The sequence below is a fragment of the Mesocricetus auratus genome, unplaced genomic scaffold (assembly GCF_017639785.1).
Source record: "Mesocricetus auratus isolate SY011 unplaced genomic scaffold, BCM_Maur_2.0 Super-Scaffold_6730, whole genome shotgun sequence".
Taxonomy (NCBI): Eukaryota; Metazoa; Chordata; class Mammalia; order Rodentia; family Cricetidae; genus Mesocricetus; species Mesocricetus auratus.
The window spans coordinates 89,949,330-89,964,146 of NW_024429184.1; the positions used below are offsets into that span (position 1 = coordinate 89,949,330).

At 41.7% G+C, this 14,817-nt stretch overlaps 1 protein-coding gene across 6 annotated transcripts in view; it reads right to left on the reverse strand.

Moving 5' to 3' along the window:
* Positions 1-14,817, reverse strand: part of Nedd4l (NEDD4 like E3 ubiquitin protein ligase) — a 319,440-nt gene that overhangs the window by 131,085 nt on the left and 173,538 nt on the right. For 5 of the 6 annotated variants that reach the window (XM_040741708.1, XM_040741707.1, XM_040741706.1 and 2 more), the window contains 3 exons: positions 7,359-7,440; positions 4,681-4,719; positions 2,269-2,322 (listed from right to left, as the gene is read on the reverse strand). In XM_040741708.1, the coding sequence (XP_040597642.1) occupies positions 2,269-2,322; positions 4,681-4,719; positions 7,359-7,440 (175 nt within the window). Of the gene's footprint in view, positions 1-2,268; positions 2,323-4,680; positions 4,720-5,970; positions 6,212-7,358; positions 7,441-14,817 lie in introns of those variants that run through there. The other variant, XM_040741710.1, reaches the window with a different exon arrangement.

Sequence of the window (14,817 nt, forward strand, 5' to 3'; positions counted from 1 at the left end):
TTTCCTACGATCCAGAAACACCAGTTCTTTAACAAAAAGATTTATTTAGGCGGGACTTAAAAAAAAATAGGAGGGCAAAATACCAGGCTGCAGAGAGTAACAAAAACTTATATTAAAATCTACAAGGCATGTCTTTGTTAACTGCTTTGGAGTGGAGATTGTGGTGGATTAAACCTGTGTTTACACACACGAACTTGCTTCCTAAAAGCACAGTTTTGTTGCAAAAAATAACCTCTGTGAGACCTAGACAGACTCTAGTCTGCTCAATGCCAGAACTTCCAAGTAAACTCTAGTCACGTATTGTCTTCACTGGATTAGCAGCCAACAAAGAAAAAAGCAACCACCCCACCATTGGCATTCTATGCATAGTAGCGGCTCGGCAGACAGCCTGGGGGCAAGGCTAAGCATCACATGTAAAATATGACTGCTCATAGTTTTTAAAAAAATACTCTGTATTCAAAACCCCCTTTTAGTCTGGAAAAATAGTTCTTACCCACAGCAAGGACACTCAACTGCAATCGTCATTTTAGATCACACAAATGGGAAATCCAATACTTTTTAAACTGTAAATTTCTCTTAGTAGAAGAGCATTAAGAGGTACTTTCACATCAAGTTTGGACCATTGTCTCATTTTAAAACGACTTTCCTCCCTGAATCAGAAGGTAAGTAACAGACTGTGGAGGCCCTGTCCCTGCATAGACTTACTTCTTGCATTATTTCAATGAATGTCACCAGCTCAGTTACAAGCTCTTGCTAGATGAGAGGATGAGAGGCAGGGACTACACTGAACAATTCACATGAGAGTTACTCAGTGCTCCTAGCGACCCTCCCTCCCCATGACAGATTCCATTTCAACAAAGCCACCACGATCCCCTATTTATAACCAAAAAAGATGCTAGGTTGGGAGGTGCAATCTGTTAGTTTTCCATTCAGGAGACTAAAGCCAAGCACATCAGATTACATCCACCCACACATTTTTTATTAAGGGTAGAGGTTCTGGCTATTCCCCAGCATAGGCTGACATTGAGACGACCAGGTGTTTGACCTTGTGTGTCCCCTGACTGGCATTTAATCACATTCAGTCCCCGAAGCAGAGTTGTTTCATCTCTAATGACTGGGGAGTGCATAACTTTGTCTCAAGAATCCTCTTGATGATAATTCCTGTCAACCTCAAGCTATTCTACGATTTTTGGCGTGTCAATTGAATTTGGTAGAAAGATGAGTTCATGAATGCACATTCCTTTCAGGCAGGGCAGTAAATAAGAGTATAATCGGTCAAGTGCCCTGAAGTTTATTCCCACTTCTGAGAGTGCTGTCAAGGCTTACACATAACTTGATAGTGCTCATTTTCAAAGCTGGGACACTCGGCTCATGAGAATTTGATGTAAACATTCTACTTACTGAGCTGGCAAGATGTCTCAGCCAATAGAGGTACAAGCAAACCCAGACACCTGCGTCCCTGGAATTTACATAAATGTGGAAGGAGAAAACCAATCCTACAAAGCTGTCCTCTGACCACCACATATGTACTGTATATTCTATGTCAATTACATACGTGTTATAAATCTATATATAAAATGTTTCTTATATCAGCTATCTTGGAGCATGTCTTTGGGATTTCTTATTTTGCTTACGATGGGTTTTATTTCATGTATGGGTTTGTTGTTTTTACACAATGGGGAATGGAACTTCACACATGCCAGGCAAGTACTCTACCACTGAGCCATGCCTCCAGCCCTTATCTAGTCTTATGAAGTTACTTTCTAAGATGTTTTTTTTCTTGAGAAGGGACCACTGTTTGATTTCAGCTGCTAAGGAGATGTGCTTTAACTACATGCTGCTAATTAGATTTTTGTTTCCCCAGAGACAATCACCATAGAGTTTTTGGTGAACTCACTGTGGGATTCTAAGTCTTAGGAACATTTTTAAATGGCCACGAGGCTTGGTTACAGGCTTGGTGGCATCCTTACAGAAGCACCTTTGAACCTGTGTTCCCTAAACAAAGCATAATAAAGTATTTGGGATGAGGCCATTGTAGGTAACTTTTATTACTATTATCTGTAAAAAATACCCACATACCCAAATAAATTTTTTGTCCTAGCAACACAAAAATATTTTCCAGAATTTCGAAGTTAAATAGTGGTGAGACAAAACCAGTTTTCTTTGGGGGCACACACACCACTGTGAGTGACCCAGAGGACCTCAGGGGTGCTACTTGAAAAATTCAGTTTTTAAGAAAGAAAGCAAAACTCAAAGCCAAGGACTTACCAATCTGTTCTCATCAAATACTTCAAATAGAAGCCTGTGATTAGATGGATTTACCTAAAAGGGACAGAAACCACATTTCAAAATCAACAGATATCATTTTGATTTGCTCTAAGAGACAGGAAGAATTAAGGATGATTTCTAGCACACTGGACTCCACTGTATATCAACAACTGACCTGCTTATCTGCTATTACTCTACCTTGAATATCTAGGCATACCAGAAAAAGACAATACCTTTATTGCTGTTTCTTAACAGTCTTAAAAGAACCCCAATCTGTTCTACAAAGGTACCCTCATATCTGTAAATCAAGGTCTTACGCTCATTGGCCTGAAGATGGCAATGATGAACATGTGAACAGCTATATACCACTGTGCCACACCTCCAACTATTATTTCCTGAACTACTAACACTATAGGGCCTTACTTAATTCTCCCAACAACCCAGCACGTGTAACCATTACTCCATTTTCACACAGAAATCACTGAGACCCAGTGGGTGAAGCAATTTGCCCAGAAGCCCACAAGCCAGTATGTTGAGCAACCAGGATTTGCCCTGGATTAGAGCAAAATCACAGCCCTGAGGGTTGTCAGTGTTTGTTGTTTCTTTCTCTTTACCCTAACTTACCAAAATAACCTATGTTTCATCATGTAAACTCAGGTGCCACTGACTAACTACCAATCCTGCCAGGCATGGCACCAGGTATGGCTATTTACACTCTCATCTGTCAATCAGGGAAGTCTACATCGAAATGACTTCTCTTTCTTACTCCAGGGTAAAGGAATCCAGGAGATTGCAAATGTTTGGTGTCCTCAAGTTCCCAAAAGCTGTGAGTGGTAGTGGCAGGCATGTGAATTGGGTCTAATGTTAGGTTTGGGTTCCTAATGGAACATGGAATAAAATTATATTTGATCGTAGCACGGAGAGTTCATGTGCTCAACTTGAGCTCCTGGCCCTGTGTCTGCAGACAGCTTTGCAATAGAAGAAGCAGATGGGTGACTGTCTGTTCATCAGCTCTGCAAAGGGACTCACACTTATCAGAAAGGCATCAACAGTCTATAGTAGGAACAGGCACACAAGAGGCATTCAATAAAAAAGTGTGCGGGAATAAAGCATAGATCTTTTTAAAGAGAAAAACAGAAAAATGCCTATAGGTAAGATTCATTGAAAAAGCTTTCTATATAATAAAATCCACACAATGTGGTTCAAATTGAAGGAATGCAAATTGAGCTTCACAAGAAAGCTGCTTTCTGTATTTGAGCATAAATAAAGATCCAGGCCCCAACAGCGTTTCAGTCCTTCACAAAGTTATCTAAACTGTATCTGGTAGAGGCTGAACATGGGATCTACCAAGTGTTAAAGCCTCAAAGTCCTATTCCAGCTCCAAACATAACAGAAAGCAGATGCAGGGTAAGTCATCCAAGTTCACAGCACAGAAGAATCCAATCATGACTGAAAGGAAGAAGGCAGAATTGTGTTCATGGGCTCTGCTGGCCCTGTGGTTCTTAGTATACAGTCCCAAGAAGGCCTAAGCTGGAGCAGTTTGGAGCTGAGTCTTTTTTAGCATCACAGGTATACAGACAACTCCAGTTTTCATTTTTAAAAGGGAAAGGCCTCCTTCTCTTCCAATTAGATGGCCAAGGGACTTAATATTTCCACATATTTTCTGGCAAACACCAGTAAGCACCAGTCTCCATTAATTCACAGAAATAGCTTCAGTATCCAGCTGTTCTAAACGGGGTGCTGGAGGCTGAGGGAATGTTCTTCCATTTGGTGGTACTGAAAGTAATTGCATACATTAGCTCTCTGAATTAAAAATCTTTCCCCTCTAACCAGAACATAACTGGTAATTTTCTATCTTTTGTGGAGAGGCAGTGTTGGAGATCAAACCCAGGGTTTCTAGAATGCTAGGCAAGTACTCTACCAATGAACTACACCTGGCATCATCACTGGCAATTTCTAATGTTTCCTTTTAATCATCTCTATACTCTGGATGAGCAATTCATAATCCATATCACGTAAAAATCATTCAACTATTGTTTATAAGTTGCACTGTCTTTTTGCCTTTCTTTTTCTTCAAATTTTATTTTTTAAAGGTTGTAAGACAGACAAACCAAACACTGAAATTAATCAGGCCCCAAAGATTTATTTTATTCTTATTTTTAAAGAAAAGTTTGAGTTAAAAAAATAACATGATAGCCTGACCTTTCTTTTTTTTTTTTATTTCTCCTCTACAGTTTCAAATGAAACCTCTACAGATTTTCAAAATTTGGGACACATTCTGAGTCTACCTAACCCAAACATTTCCTGTCTTAAGAGAAATTTCTTACTTAAAACACTATCTAGTTTTCTTTCCATGAGTCTATTTTGATATATCAATCTAGATGTAAATAATAATTATTAGAAAACACTTACCCTAAAATAAAACTCTTCGTTCCACTTCGGGTTCAGCGTCTGGAAGAGAGATTATTCTGTGATCTTCATCTGTGCTGGAACTGACACTTAACTAATATAATACAAATTCTTCACATTTGTGCAAACATTTTCCTCATAAAAGCAATTTTCAAAGTGGCAATAAAAGCAACATTTAGTCAATTATTTGAGACTATTCTAAAAACGCAAAATGGATGGGGAGGGACTGTATTTATGAAACTCATGATTTATGACTATGAAACGCTAAATTGCATGAGCTTACCCGAAGGAAAAATGCTGGGACTTACTGACAGAGAGCCAAGAAGACAAAAACCCCCTTCAGAGAATGACATTAAAAATGTTTTACTTTGTCAAGAAGGAAGTAAACTTTGTTGGCTCCCATTTACCTGCTGCAAGTGTGTGCTCAAGTGGGGTGGGGGCAGAAAGCTCATTTCTTATGTCAACATTGACATTTGAAGAGTATTTTTTATAAAAGAACAACATTGAGGATATTTCTCACTCTCTCTCTCTCTCTCTCTCTCTCTCTCTCTCACTCACTCTCTGGGATCATAACTAAAGGAAACTAATTTTTTTCTTTTTCCTAAGTAATCACTCAAAAAATCTTCATTCATGTACCATTCACCTTAAATATACATACTGCAAGAATACAGCAACAAGACATTGGAGCTCAGCTCCAACAAAACATCCTTCTAAATTAACATGAAGCACTTTCCGTGAAGGAACACACACACACACACACACACACACACACACACACACACAAACACGCAATTTGTATAGGCACAAAAGTCAAAGAAACACAACTTGTAAAAACGACCTATAAAATTCTGAAAATGAAAAGTTAGTTCATCAACACATTTACCTTTTAACAGGGGAAAGAGAAAAACCCAGTATAGTAAGTATGCCACTCATGCAAAACAACGCTGTGACAAAGATCAATTGACATTGATTTTAAAAACCACCACCAACATCATAAAAAAAATGGCACTTTCCCCACCCCCAACTCAGAGAACCATCCTAAATGACCACATTTTGGGGCATGAGTAGGACTGAGATGGAACTAGGGGGGCTCCCCTCTGAATTGGAAGCTAGCTAGCTAGCTACATGGCACTAAGCAGAGGTGTTGCCAGGAAGGCAAGGGACAAAAGGAAACCACAAAGCCACAAAGCAAATGGAGTGGGGACACAGGTAGAGGAAGCCTGAGCTCCCCCACAAGCACAACTCAGTACAGTACAACACAACACAGCACAGCACAGCACAGCAAATACTAACCAGGAGGCTGGCTGTGAGAACGGAGACACTCCCTCCAGCTGGCGAAGGGAGGGAGAAGCAGGGCTGCCACTCCAAATGAAAGACATTGTAATACCCTAGTCACCGGCACCGGTCCTTGGCTCTAGTCCAGCGGGGGACCAGACCCCCTGACTGCTGTTCCAACTTGGCGCCCCAGCTTCTCTGTGAACAGAACAAGTGCCAGCGCCTAACACTGGGAACAATGGCCTCCGTCCTCAGAGGCAGCCTCCCACTAATCTCTACACTGGCTTCTGTTTGCAAACAGATTTCATTGCCCGTTTCAATGCCAGGTGAAGGACACTGCTTTACTGTTTCCTACACAAAATGACCCGATTGTGCCGTAGATCTGAAGTGTCTCCATAGCAGCAGGAAGGATGCAATCTTTTTAAAGCAACCATGGAATCAGAAAACGTTTTGCAAAGTGATAAGACTGTCTAACAGACTCACTCATAGAAACAGTGTGTGTGTGTGTGTGTGTGTGTGTGTGTGTGTGTGTGTGTGTGTGTGTGGTGTTTGTTGGGGGTAGGGGGAAATAATAGTAACTCACAAACAAGTCTAAAAGACAAGATATACACATGAAGTATTCCTGTGTATGTTTGTATATGTATATATACACATATATACATATATGCATATATATGTATATATGAACAAAAGCACAGGGATGAGTAAATTTAGACATTATTATTATGGGGCTGAGATGGCTCAGTCAGTAAAATGCTTGCTGTGAAAGCAAGAAGAGCTGAGTGTGAGTCCCAGCACCAATGTAAACAGTGGGCAGATCACCTGTCGTGTCAACACTGGCAAGGCAGAGGCAGAGGCAGGGGATCTTGTGGCTTGCTGGCTTGCCCATTTACTTAAGTTAGCAAGATCCAGTTTAGTGACAGACCCTGCCTCAAAATACAGGGGACGAATGATTAAGGAAGACACTTGAGTTTTGTCTTCACATGAATATGCACAACACACATAAACAATAGGAAAAGACACACGTATACATGTGTAACTTTATTATGAATACATTCCGTGTATTTTCATATGACTAAGCATTTTGCTTCCTCAGGTCCAGTTATTTCACAAATCAAACCATTCCTCTTTTGCCTGCCAAGTCCACCATCTGTTTTATTAAATAAACTTTAAATCATTAAGTTAACCAGAATAACTTATTTGTTTAATTATATGTGTTATAAGGGAAAAGAAAACCTTTATACAGATAACTCAGGTAAAACACGGAAAAGTTTTGGGCAATTTTTAGACGTAATACTTAAAAATATTGCTATCTTATTCTTAAAAGATAAACTTCTACAAAGCCAAAACATAAAAAGTAATTGGTTAAATTATGACTTAGATTTCATAAACGTTGGCCAACCTACCTTTTTAATTGTCTTTGTCTGAACCAAAGCAAGTTCTCTATTCTCATCCGCTACATACAATGATAGCTTCACGTATGGGTCACTGCAAAGAAACAGCTCAGATTTAACGGTACTATACTTTTTCATTAAAAACAAACACGCAAACAAAAGCAGCAATGCAGAGTGAAAATGCAAGCAGCAGGTAATGCCCCAGCTCATATTTAAGTCCAAACACTATGCAGCGTATTTTGATAAATGTTCCTGTCAAACAGAGCCCAAATGAAATAACACAGCAACACAAAGAAACCAGTGTTCTAACTTTAAAGATGATCTTCCCAATAACCAACTCAAAACAATTAAAGCTGTCATCACTTTCAGACTTTTGACAGATCTTCTGAGAGATTATTAGGATTAATATAATAATATTATTATTTTCAGAGAGAATACTACTTTACTTGTTCCCACAAATAAAATCCTATCAAGAAAATGTTAAATTTACAGCCTATTCATATTCCCATTTCTACCATGTGGGTAAAATATCTTACTTCTAGTGTAGATAAAACAATGATTATTCACCTAAACCATGATAGATAAAATAAACCAACACTTCAAAACTAAAGAGTGAAGCCTAGAAAATTCAATAGTTCCCCAAAGATAGATTCTTGAACAAAGTCTATAAATTAGACGTTCAGTTTCCTGACTACAGTCCCTAGGCATACTACAAGGCCTTTTCCTTGAGAAGCTGGCTCCTCCAGCAAGCTACGTGGCGAAAAGTACCTAACGCACACAGTCTACTGAGAGTACCGAGTTATTCTCCAGTGTTTCTAACCCAAAGGCTCAAAATTAGTCAAGTTTTTATTCTTGAAACATTGGGGTGGGGACAGTCAGATGGCTGGCTCAGCAGGTAAAGCACTGCTGTGCAAGTCTAAGGACCCGAGTTCAATCCCTGGTACCCACATAAGGGTGGACGGAGAAAGCTGATGTGCAAAGATATCTTTCGATCTCCACAGGCATCCTTCCACACATTTCCCTCCCTCCCTGTCTGTCTCTCTCTCTTACACACACAGACACAGACACAGACACACACACACACACACACACACACACACACAACCTGTATCCTGGGATTTCTTCTCTGTTACTCTCTAGAACCCAGAAAACACAAAACTTCTCTTACATAGTCACCTTCCTGGTTTTACTTTATCAACACCTGCTGCTTTATGGCCATCACTCTATTGTGCCTGTGCCAGCTTCAAACCAGCTTGAGGGAGATGTTCTTCAGCTGGCCAGAGTGATGCACTAACAAAACCCCTAGAATTTACAAGAAGTTTGAGGCCTGATAATGGCGAGAGACCTGGTCTTAGAAAGACCCCCACCCCAAACATACAACACAGCTATCCTTAAGTGGCTATCCCAACAACAATTAAGCCTTAGTTTACAACTTCAAGGGTATTCCCAAAGATTACAGAATACTTCAAGATGCTAAGAATACAATAATTCCTATCTGGTATCTCCAACAATAAGTGTATGTCATGAACCCTTCATAAAAGGCTAGCTGTAAGAAGACTATAGTCAAGATACAACACACAAGGCACAGGGCTGGGAGATGCTTCAGTGGGTGAAGGGTTTGTTGTGCAAGCATGAGGACCTGAGTTCAAATCCCTAGCACCCAGAGTACATCTGGGTAGCAGAGACAGATCTTTCTCAGCTCGCTGGTTAGCCAGCATAACCAAATACCCTCCTAATAATAACAATAATATGCATTATTAATAATATTAATAGAATTATACCATAATACTACTAATAAAAGTCAAAAAGCAAACTGAGGAAGACAATGTGGTCCTCTCATCCCTACACACACCTGAAGGGGGCAATTGCATCCACAAACCCGGGCATCTGCCCACACACATTCCCCACTCCCAACACACACACAAATCAAAGGTCTATAAACTATTACTATCAGAAAAAGATATTCATCAATCTTATCTTTGTTCGTAAAATAGAAAGCTTGCCTTAGGGAAGGAACATTTAACTAGATAAATCTACTTCTTACCAGGACACTGCTTCAGAAAACAGCTTGCACATACCGCATGCACAGGGCCCCAAGCACATACCTTCCCTTCGAGGTCTCTAGTCTGCGGTGTGGATCAAATTTGCCTTTCTAGCCGGGCATTGGTGGCGCACGCCTTTAATCCCAGCACTTGGGAGGCAGAGGCAGGTGGATCTCTGTGAGTTTGAGGCCAGACTGTCTGCAGAGCGAGTTCCAGCACAGCCTCCAAAACAATACAGAGAAACCCTGTCTCGAAAAACCAAAAAAAAAAAAAAAAAAAAAAAAAAAGCCTTTCTGGCCAGTAATGCTCCTTAGCCTATCAGATTCTCTGAGAGGAGAGGGTGGTTAAAATACAGATTGCTGGGCTCCAAGGCCAAAGCCAAACTCAGCTAGCCTGAGGAGAGACCTCATTAGTTACATTTCTAGAAAATTCTCAGGTGCAGGGGGCGCCTGATGCAGGAAGCAGGCTTAAAAAACCAATGTTCTAAGTGGTATTTGAAAAGAACATTTTCCAGGAGTAGACTTTATTTCCTTTCTTCTAGTCACCAATCTACTGCTCTAGAAGCCTTCCATGCCTAAATTCAGTCTTGAGAACAGGCTTCTGGTGTAGCATATAAGTGAGTGTAAGCTCTCATACATAACCCCACATTACACACAGTACCATATACTCTGCTGTGTCTTTAGATTTTATGTCCCTCTGCTATCACAATTGCTGGCTACTATGTAACTAACTACAAAGAGTTAAGTAGCTGAGCCTCACCTTAATAGAACATTCACATTCTTCCCACAGTGATTTATTTACCTTGGGTTGTATTCCCTGAATAACCACACACACACACACACACACACACACACACACACACACACACACACACACACACAGAGTTTGGGTTTGTGGGTGGGGTTTCTGTAACAAGGAAGGCACGCCTGCTCATGGACTGACTGGAGTGCTCAAGGTGTAACAGACCCTATGAAATATTGACCAAGGAACTTCCGGGTACACAGTCGGCATTATAAGAGCTAAAGGTCCAGGGGCTGGAGCTGGCTAAAGGTGAGCATGGTACAATTCCAAGGCCGGGGAAAACAGTAACTATGGCTCTGGGTGCGTCCCTTCCCTTTCTGCTGGGGTTTAATGACACTCAACTTTGGGCCACTCATGAATGATGTGGGATGGCAATTCCTAACTCACAGGGTTATGGGGCAATCATAGACCAAAAACAGTCAGCACAGTGCCCCTGTAAACAGTACTTCTTTCCGTTGCTATCTAAGGAGACGTCTGGGGTTCTCTGGTTGCTTCTTTCTATTCCCACGTGTGCTGACCGTTGACTGAGTTGATGCCTATTTGCCACATAGTTTGAACTGGGTGTGCCAACCACAGCTCGATAGGTATTCATGCTTCCTTGTTATTCATACCCACGGCACCTGGGTAAGATGCTCAGGCTAGCCACTGTATTCAAAACAAGCCATTCCTGGTTCTTAGCTACTGCTCTGGTGTCTGGTACTTAGTTCAGCTCAGGGCTGGTGTTAATTGAGCTGTGAACCCTGGCAGGCCCCTGTGTACTGGAAGAGAAGAAATATTCTGCAAACCTTTGAAACAAAGTGGCCCGATCTAGTTAGATGTTCCTTCCCCTAGGGAAGCTTTCTATTTTATTGACAAAAGGCAACTCCCTCCTGTTGGCCCCTTCTAAGGAGCCCAAGAAATTGATACTAGGATTAAAACCATCCCTATTTACTATGTGCATATGTGAGGAGATAAGCCTCAGACACAGAAGGCCCTGTCTCTGCTCCACCTGCTTGGAACAAAGAGAAATATAGCAATGACTAGGACCAAGTTGACCAAGAAGCCAGGTTCTTGTCTCTGACCTCAAATAAGCCAGGATCACTTAGCATCTGGCAGCATTGCTTCACCTTAGAACCAAGAGTCTCCACTGATTGACTATCCCAGGAGATAACCATTCATGTGTTCAGTTGGGTTTGCATTTTCAAAGGCCTAACTCTGCTATAATCTAAAGAGCTCAGGGACAGCAGACAACCTGGATTCACACTATGAAGAGGCAGGCATCCCTCCCGGACTTAAACCTTGCCCTCCTCATCATTGCTGGTTAACCCCAAGGAACTCAATGTAATTACTCTATACCGTAATCCTACCACGTATGCAATAGGGAGTACAGCAGTACTTTATAAGGAAGCCACTTGGAAGACTAAAAATGAGAACAGTGCTTGACCAAGAGCGAGTGTCCAATGAATCTGTGTAGCCACATCACTGTCTTAACAGTAAGGTTGCTTACATATCTGTGAGCAGGCTCCTTACAAGACACAAAGCAGGAGGCACTGGGGAGGCCTCACCACCTAGCATGAGAATGGTCTCAACACAGGTGTCAAGGATCAGAAGGAAGGGGGCGGAGATGAGCTCCCTTGGCAGAAGGCTTGTGTAGTGTGCACAAAGCCCCAGTTCGATTCCCAACACTGCACAAGCTGGCAATGCAGTGCACATCTGTGATCTTACCAAGCATTCAAGAACATGGAAGCAAGAGAATCAGAAGCTTAAGATTATCCTTGAGTACATAGCAAGTTCGAGGTCAGCCTGGAATGCATGTGTTTTAGGAGCAGGGAACCTTTCTGCTCCATGTCTGCAGTGACGCATGGTGGTTAAGTTTGTTAGTAAGTGTCAGGTAAGGGAGTCAGAACTGCCACCAGAGAACCCCAATGATTTAGTGTGACTTTAAGACACCTGAAAGTTTAGACTGGCCCCTACAACCAAATGTCTGCTTTGGGAAAACAACAAAATGTGCCAACTGAAAGGATGGCAGGTGCCCTCTCATGTTGCAGAGGATACACTAAGTCAAGAAGAGAACTGACTCAAAGCTATTCGCTGATAAGCACAAGCCTCATTTGTGCACAGAAGAAGATATCTGAGGCAAAAAAAAAAAATCAGAAGGTAAAATCACTTTACCTGACAGACATGAGACACACAAGGAGTGACAGAAAGATCAGTAACGAGCCCACAGGGATGCTGAAATGGAGAACAGAGCTACCAGGTGTCACTGAAAAGTACTCCTGTTCACTCATGAGTAGGCACAGCAAAGATCTTGCTCGAAGTCTACTCTGATTTTGTCAAACTTCCTAAAGAGAGGTTTATCAGCAGTCATCTCTCCCAGGCTCAACACGGAGCCCAGCACTGAGAATCCTGGGCCTCTGCACCAAGAGACTGGCTCTTGAGCCTCTGTGTGGATGGCATCAAGTGGAGGGCCTTCGGGTCTGCGGGGACCGCAAGTGGATTCAAATCGTTAAGACATGTAAATCCTTCTTGGGGACCACATCTTCACCCGCATCACCAGAGGCAAAGATCCCGTTTCCGAGATCACTGCCCACAAAGAGGTGAGCATTGGCCTGTCTGTGTGTTCCCTGTTGCTCAGTCCTCCAGGACATGCTGAACAAGGACATCCAGTCACGGCACGTTGGCGGTGGGGCACGACCTGACCAGCTCCACTCAACTCACGAGTCGCATTCTTTCGCACCCATTCTTTACTCATTTTTATCAGAATAAATAGCCCTTACTGAGGACCGCATATTTTTCAGGGGGCAGGGCAGGCAGGGGCTGCCTTTAACAGGCCACATACTCAAGGCAAGTTACACCCGGAGTGGGAGACAGGTTTACAAGTCACTGCCTTGTCTGCCAGCTATGGCTCCGTCAGCCATTATGCCTGAACACCAGAACCCTGGGAATGGTCCATAACTTGCAGGAAGTTGTCATCCTTTGCTGGGAAAGGAAGGCTCTGGGTGACACAGTGGACACTAGAAAGGAGGGGACGGCTTTGTTCCCCACTAACAAAGCACAGAGGGTTAATGACTGCAGTACACGCCACGGTGCCACGTGTCATTTTGTTTTGGTTACCCGGCACACTAGGACTTCCCCACCCCAGAGAGTGTCACTGGAAAGCCCCTTTCTTGTTCTATCCCATGTTTACCATCAGTGTCACTTACTTGTTTAGAGCCTCAATAAAGAGATCACACTTACAAAACACTTCAGTGTAGGGGGAAAATACCTAGAAAGTGTGACAAAAAATAAAACACACGAGAGCATGCAACAACACTGGATTCAAGTTGTTGTAACAAACCATGTAAATCCTGGTGAGAGCTAACATGTTTTTAGAAGCATGTTTAATGCTGTTACCCGACAGACAAATTATCGCAAGTTTCCTGGAGCAGACCATGGCAGAAGTATCAAAGAGCATCCCAGGAGCTGACGCCCTTTGATTCAAATCTACCCCTGGTGACTGATCCCAACGGCACCGAGGTATCGGCAAATACACACCCCAGAGGCTCATTTAAGCTTAGTACAGAATAAGAAAATATTAGAAGCACACTCTACCCAATTAGGGAAGCAATTAAATAAATTATGTTACAATCATGGAAACAGAATATTATAAGCAATTAAAACCATATTTTCAAAAACATTTTAAAACGAGAGAAAACATGATATACTATTAAGGATTAATTAAGCATCATCTAAAAATGTGCCTATTTTAAAACACATATACGTAATTGAGAGGAAAAAAAACCTCACAAAAATGTTAATACTCATTTGCTTTAGATACCAGGCATATGATTTATATTTTTCTTCCTTCCTTCCCTTCTTCCTTCCTTTCTTTCTTTCTTTATGGTTGTTTTTTGTTGTTTGTTGTTTTCCTAAATTCCCTGTTATAAGCAAGTGTCACTTTCACTAGTGCAAAAAAAAAAAAAGTCACGAAAATGCCAGTTACAGTTACACATATGGCTCAGTTACGATACACTCCAGTGACCAGAGACCTCACTAGCCCAAACAGCCCTCACATTTCTTTTAAACCTAGAAAATGACCTTAAATACACAACCATGAGGAACTTTTAAAGAATGTTGTGTACATGCAGTCTTTAAGTCTGAGCAAACAGAGGTGAAGTATATATTGCAATTTGCCACTTGCCACTGTTGTTGGCAGTACGTGGCTCTTATACACGATTTTAACAAATATGAGAAGGGTGGGTCACATTACACTCAAATTCATTCCTATGTTGCTCCTAAACAGATGTAAAGGGACACTGAAACTTGATGCCTTGGGCATAAACTGGGAAGCTGCCCTCAAAATACTCTTAAAAACAAAACTTTGGGTATAATTTTATTGTTGGAGCAAGTAATTAGTGATTTAGTGCATTCAAGACCGTTTTTAGTCACTGTCTTGAAACCCCTGACTGTGACCTCCTCCCTCCCTATAAGGGACCTTGCCATCTACAATCAGTCCTTTGGGGTCCCAAACCTGGGTCATGGAAACCCGTGATAGCCAGAGGTCCCTGCACTTGTGGCTGTCTATCAAATGTACTGACACCCCTCATTGAACTTGTCAGGACTATCAGTGCTAGGAGTGCTCATTAGGGGGCAACTTGCTCAAGACCAAT